At 36.4% G+C, this 7,099-nt stretch overlaps 1 protein-coding gene across 3 annotated transcripts in view; it reads left to right on the forward strand.

The window, feature by feature from the left end:
* CHCHD3 (coiled-coil-helix-coiled-coil-helix domain containing 3) overlaps positions 1-7,099 on the forward strand; it is an 88,260-nt gene that overhangs the window by 79,852 nt on the left and 1,309 nt on the right. For all 3 annotated transcript variants that reach the window (XM_072401846.1, XM_072401848.1, XM_072401847.1), the window contains one exon: positions 2,473-2,608. In XM_072401846.1, the coding sequence (XP_072257947.1) occupies positions 2,473-2,608 (136 nt within the window). The remainder of the gene's footprint in view (positions 1-2,472; positions 2,609-7,099) is intronic.

Genomic DNA, 7,099 nt, shown 5'->3' on the forward strand with positions numbered 1-7,099 from the left:
AACTCTCTGGAATGGTCTTCCTCGTCCTATTCGGCTTGCTCCTACTTTCTGCTCATTTAAAAGAGCGCTCAAAACCCATTTTTTCAAACTTGCCTACCCATCTTCTTCTGCCTTTTGAAACCATCACTCCTTACCACCACTACATATCTCCCATCCTATTGCGTGTGAAATTCCCCCACCTACTAGATTGTAAGCTCTTCGGGGCAGGGTCCTCTCCTCCTATATTACTGTCTGTATTAGTCTGTCATTTGCAATCCCTGTTTAATGTACAGCGCTGTGTAATATGTTGGCGCTATATAAATCCTGTTAAATAATAATAATATAACTGTACAGTAGCATATATAATATATATTATATAAGATTTCTTTGTATTGGAACTCAATAAAGCTGTTTTGTATTGAATCCAATACAAAATAATTTGAGTTTCCCGCCGCTCCTCCTGCCCGCACCGACGTCCCAGGGAAACCCTGGAGATCGTCTCTGCAGTCACGGGCTGGAGATCAGAGGAAAAAGACGTGTCCCGGGGACCTGCAGGGACCAGCAGGACGCCGGGGGATGCCAACGGAACAAGGTAAGTGGTTTTGTTTTATGTTTTTAGCAACCCCAATTGTGACTCGGGGTGGATTTACCATGCAAAAAGCTAGGGATTATTATTTTTCTGGTATAGGTTTTAATGTTAACTTCAGATGCATTGATCCCTACAACTTCTAAGTATTGAATAAATGCTTTTACATGTTTCAACTCTACATTTTATTCAGTCACTACATAACCCAAGTTAAGATATGGATTTTAAATCAAGGGGAAGAAAGGGGGGGGTTAGGAGGGGGGGGTTAACATTTGATTCCTCATGCATTACCTAGGCTGAGAGATAAGAGACCCAAGGATCCCATGTGTTATGAAAAGCTTGAATTTTATCTTTAGATGGACATGTCATTTTGTTGTTTGTCATGATCCCCTACTACCTTTGAATTTGTTTATGGGAGCTCATACAAGTGATTGAAGAAAGGTTTAAAAGACAAATTTGAAAATTATGGATTAATAATACTATTTATGAATGTTTATATACACCAAAAAATCTTCTGTTTTGTTTTTAGTAAAAGCATTTTTAAACCATAATAAATGCCTATAAAAACTTCTATTGATTTCAGTAGTACCTTCCACTGAAACAAATGGAAGAAAAATATAAAATGCAACAATGAGCTCTTTCTTTAACACTTAAAAAATGGGAGCAAACAAATAATTGAACTGCCAATTGGATTGAATGAGAATTTCAAACATGGGTGATAAAAAAAAAAACTTCATTAAAACATTGTATTGTCTGTCTTTTTTTTCTAGAAAAATGTTGTCTTTGATTTAACCTAGTTGATAAGTGAGTTGACTCAGTATATTCTTTCTCAAACTATAACATTACAGTAAGACGTGTTTCTTCTTATATGATGAGTGTGTTCTTGTTATATTTAGCTGACTTGTAAAGTGTATGTGCAAGCTATTGATGCCAGGGAATTTATAAATTCTGGAAATCGATATAACCAGCAAAGCAGCATTTATTAGCAAAGCTTGCAGTACCTTTGTGCGTGCATGGTGTGGTATCCTGCCCCACGTTTTATAGCTGTATGATGTCTGACAGTAATCTCATTTAAGGTTTTCCCACAAGTGAAAAGTGTGCATTAAGCAGCATAACAAATACCTCAAATCAATAGAAAGCCATCACTTTCCCCTGTATGCTAATCCAAGTAAATTCTTAGGCTCTGCTAGAGTTGCTGGAGCCATTTTTGTTGATGCTCATCAATATCACATTGGAGTGCCTAAAGAGATTGGAAATGGATATGGGAGCGTATGAAAATACAATGAGTGCTAGTCATAAGCAGACAGGATGTCAAGGGACTGAAATGGGTATTGACTGTGGAATGAGAAAGCTCATTTGATTTATTACATGTCAGGAACGTTGATGTGTGGGTCTCCGCTAATGTCACCTCTGGCATTCTGTAAAATAATGTTGTTCAACTATTTGCCTTACATGGCATCTAGAATTTAAGTTACGAAAGGAGGTTTTGTTGGTAAAGATAAAGACAGGAAAAATATGACATTGTTTATTTTATTTGCTACTTTTTCAGAAAGTAAGTCTTACTTTTGATTTTTAATTTTTTAATTTTTAAGAAATTCATAAAGTCCTAAATCCTTCAATTCTGTCTGTATCATAGGGCTTGCCACTCCAAGGTTACATTAGTTAAAGCCCAACTATAGGATCCAGAATTTACCAAGCTACCAAGACAGCTGGAAAAGAGAATCCATCCACAAGAGACAATAGGAGATCACTTATTTATTATAAGTGTAGAGGAGTTAAAACTGATCATTTCTTTTTTTTTTTTTTTTTAACACTGGCTTTGTTCTCATTGGAGGGATTATGTAATATTTCATATTTTTTTAATTGTCTCCATTTGTTTATCTGGTCTTTCTTTTTGTTTTGCACAGGAGATATGAATCACATCCAGTTTGTGCTGACCTGCAGGCTAAAATTCTCCAGTGCTATCAGCAGAATCCGCAGCAGACACTGAGCTGCTCTGCATTGGCTAGCCAGTATATGCAATGTGTCAACACTGCCAAACAGGTGAGATTTATTAAGTGTCATAAAAGTGTCCTATGTATATGTGACTTCCACTTTATTATATTCAAGTAGTCGCTTTAAACTTTTGTACCCAATACTTTGAGGTGCATACCTAAAATATATAATTTTTTTTTTTTAACATTCATTTATTCTTCAGATTTGGTATTTTGTTTGGTTTGCTTGTTTGTTTCTCAATGTAATCTCTGCATATGAATACTTTGCATGCTTAAATAATTATCTAAAATATGTAAACAAACTACTTTGCATCTATAGCAAATATTTGTATTGGGATGGCTGCAAAACTAATGTATGGGTATCTTCATTGTTTTATTCAGTAGCAATCAGAAAAATGGCTCTACAAGTAATGCACAGGTTATAGTGTAGTATGTACAGAACTTTATAGTGCCATTTTTTTCTGTATTACAGTTTGGATGTTACAGGGCCAGAATTGTGTTTTAGAAGCAGAAACTTGAAGGCACAAATACCACAAGTTAACCTGTGTGTACACGTTAACCTGGATCTTAGTAGGTGTTAAAATTTGGTAAATGCAACCTCAGATAAAGAACAACACATGACATTACACTGTGCAATTTATTTAACAAGACTAAATCAACATGAAAAAGCATTGTGTGAAAATTACATCCTTAACGCTTCCATAGAAATTAAAAGGGTAAGTAACAGCCAGGTTCTGCTGATCAAATGCCCATCAGCAAGTCTGGCCACCTCTATCAAAGCTGAAGCATTTCCTGTGTAAACACAACGTCAAGCAGAAAAGACATCAGCAATGATTTCAGGGAAGCAGTTGTTTTTGCTCCCCATGAGTCTGGGAAGGATTAAAGGTCCCTCACTTTACAGTGTGAAAGATTATTCCCAAGTGAAAAATATTAAAGACTAATAAAACAGTGGCGATTTGAGACATGGACATTTTCTTTTTATTTTGCCTACAGTTTTAACTATACAGTCTACAGTATTAAAGATGAATACCTGTTAACTTTCAACTAATAAATGAATGTAGGTTTACATTTTGCAACATTTTATTAACTCCCAGGGATCCACAGAGAATAGTGCAGCTTTCTGAAAGATTTCCTATATATGCATAGACACAAATAAGCGCGACACAAATAAACATAAATTGTGTTTTCTGTAATTTCCCCATGTCTGGTGAAGAAGTTACTTTCTTTGCATGATGACAGTATTTTCCCCCTCACACAATAACCATAATGAATGTCTACAGTGTTATCCTGGTAACTAATATGGTTAAAATAAATCAAAATCACCTTAAGGCATGTTTTATATCACCTCAATACATGTGTACAAATAACATCTATAAAGAATATTTCTGTTAGAGAATATTTGTCTTTGTAGTCTTGATATTCTAATCCTGCTGATGGCACTGTTGCTGTACATCTATACCTCTGTTTGTATTATCGGCTACATGTACATTGACATGGCTTCTCTCATTTAGTTGTTGCAGTGATCTTAATTTAAGCTTTTTTTATGGCCCTATAGATACATGTTTTATGGAACAGTGTAGGCACATTTTTTTTACTGAAAGCACAGCTCTGCAAGCTTTCCATAATATTCATCCTATAATTTTCTAATCAATGCTTGAAAATGTCTTTCCATCAGTACGCTTTTCTGGAATACACTTACATTTCTCTTGTATACACTTACATTTCTTTTAGACACTGTGAGCCTCATCTAGTTTGCCCGAAGTAAAAACTTGTTTTATGTGCTTGTATCAGATGCTAATACACTAATCCAAATATATATTTTTTTTTGTTAAGAAAAGGTGCACTTGTGTTTTACAGCAGAATTCTGCCATAAATATACAGTTGTACAATAATTCTAAATTTATAGTTGGAATACATATTCAATAAATGGCTCCTTTCAAAATTTAAGGTCCCCTCTCAGCTGCTGCTCTTCAATACTGTTTAGTTTAACCCTGCATTTATTGTGTCATCTACACTCAACTTCTGTGTCATGTGATTGAGAGCAGTGGAAGTGGGCACAAGTCAAAGTTGTTCAGCAACACACGGCCACAATCCTAAACAGATGCACCGCAACCTCCTGCTAAAAGTGTTTCCCTAATGCTCCCAATTCTTCTTCCTTTTTCTCATAACTTATGTATGTGGTATAAAAAATTTTCAATTTGGCAGGCTTTGGTAGCATTGTTTCTTCATTTACCTAACTAGTTTTACTAAATAGATACAGAATGGCAGACCTTACAGATTTATAACACCATTGGTATCAGAGATACTGCTCTCTCTTGATTCGCTGCCTGATTGCTCCTTTCATTTTTCTTTTAATTTCTCCTCCCTGTTGCTCTGTGTTCCCCAAGGGTCAGTCCTTGGACCTGTTCTCTTTTCTCTCTACACCTCCTCTCTCAGTAGTCTCATATCCTGCTTTGGTTTACAGTACCATCAACCCCTGACCTGTCTCCCTCGGTCCTGGGTAAGGTTTCATGCCATGTCAGCCATCTCATCATGGATATCTGACAGATTTCTAAAACTCAACCTGGATAACACCAAACTCATCATCTCCAACCCCCCCCCCCATTTCAAAACCTCCCCATGACATATTCCTAACCGTTTAATATAACACTCATATTCGGAACATTTCTCGGTCCTGTCAGTTTCACCTACGCAACATCTCCAAAATCTTATCCTACCCAGAGACCACCACCAACTCCTTGTACATCTTATCGCTCGTCTGGACTACTGTAACATCCTCCTCTCTGGTATTCCACGAACCCCACTCTCTCCTCTACAATCTATTATGAATGCTGCAGCCAGACTCATCTATCCTTCCCACTGCTCCTCTTCTGTTCATCTTTGTTATTCTTTTCATTAGCTTCTATTTCACCTTAGAATCAAATGCAATCTCCTGTGCTTTGCCTTCAAATCCCTCCACAGTTCTTGTCCCACTTACCTTTCTGACCATATACAAAAAATGCACCCTTAGCCACTTTCCACTCCACCATTGACCTAATACTGACTTCCTCACTCATAACCTCATTACACGCACAGCTCCAAGACTTTACTACACCTAAATGGTCTTCCACGTCCTATTCAGCTTATTCCTACCTTCTGCTTCTATGGTTCAATTTGTTTTTATTGAAAAGTCATATATAAAAAATAGAACATAAAGCTGGTACAAAAAAAAGCTTCATACAAAAGTGTGTATAACAGAAAATAAACATCAGTACAAACATCCTTCTACTTCTTTAAAAGAGCACTCAAAACCCATCTTTTCAAACTTGCCCACCTGTCTTCTTCTGTCTCCTAAAACCCTCACAATTCTCCCAGCAATCCATATCCCCCTCCTTTTTTATGATACTTCCCCACCTCCTAGATTGTAAGCTCTTTCGGGCAGGGTCCTCCCCTCCTCCTATGTTACTGTCTGTACCTGTCTGTCATTTGCGACCCCTATTTCCTATTTAGTGTACAGCGCTGTGTAATATGTTGGTGCCAAATAAATACTCTTTCATCATGCTTGCATGTTTAACCACTCTGTAAAATGTAATGTTCATCTTAAAGATTTTTCAAGAATCTGAATTTTCACCCTTTTGTTGTTAGTGCAGTTTTACCTCTCCTGGATTGCTTGGTATTCTTGTATTTATTTGTATTTTCTGCTCACTAGAGCACTTTTAAGGCCTTCATTGAGCCCTCTTTGGGTTTCCAAAGGAGTAAACTGACAATTAACAAAGACTTCAGTTTTTAAGTGTCTGCTATCAACCCAGTAGTAGCTGAGATAGGACAGCTTTATAGCTTCAGATGGCAGCTGTCAGAGAGAATACAAGAAAATATCGAGTAAAAGTAATTCCTGACAGCTAAGAATGCATTGTAAGGCTTGAATCTTGTAAGGATTCTGATACCATGATTTCCCCATTGAAAATCGTAACTCCATTACCACAGCATCATACATAGTACAATTGGAATAATACAGGGATGATTCTTTGGCTGCTGTACAAGCATTACAGGGTTTTTTTATTGGATTGTTTCATCCGTAAATACAACTTGATAGGTAATGTCACCCTTGTGCCATTGTAAACAGCATAGAGACTTTTTTAGGGTGTTTCTATATTTGGCATCTCATGAGGACCTTTTCTGTTAACACATGTTACTCATGAATAATTATGTATTATAAAGTATTAATAACCTCCATTGCTATAATTACATATTCTCATTGTCTGATGTCATGATTTGGAAAAACTATCAGCAGTTCCTTGCTGTGATGCATTTTGTTTCTTTTGTTTTGAATATTTGTTTATTGACAGGATTTTATGGTTTGAATGAAATATGAAATCCTATGCACAAAAGTAGCAATATATTATTGCTGAAAGTAAAAAGCATGGTGCTTTATGAGCCAGAAAAGCTAGACATTTCATTGATGCTGCCAGATACATCACACGCATACCTGCTGGTAGGGGTTCTATGTACCTTTCCCTAATGCATGCTTGTTATTAATGATATAGAAGAAATAAAAATTATC

Source organism: Pyxicephalus adspersus, chromosome 2 (genome assembly GCF_032062135.1).
Source record: "Pyxicephalus adspersus chromosome 2, UCB_Pads_2.0, whole genome shotgun sequence".
In the NCBI taxonomy this organism is placed as follows: Eukaryota; Metazoa; Chordata; class Amphibia; order Anura; family Pyxicephalidae; genus Pyxicephalus; species Pyxicephalus adspersus.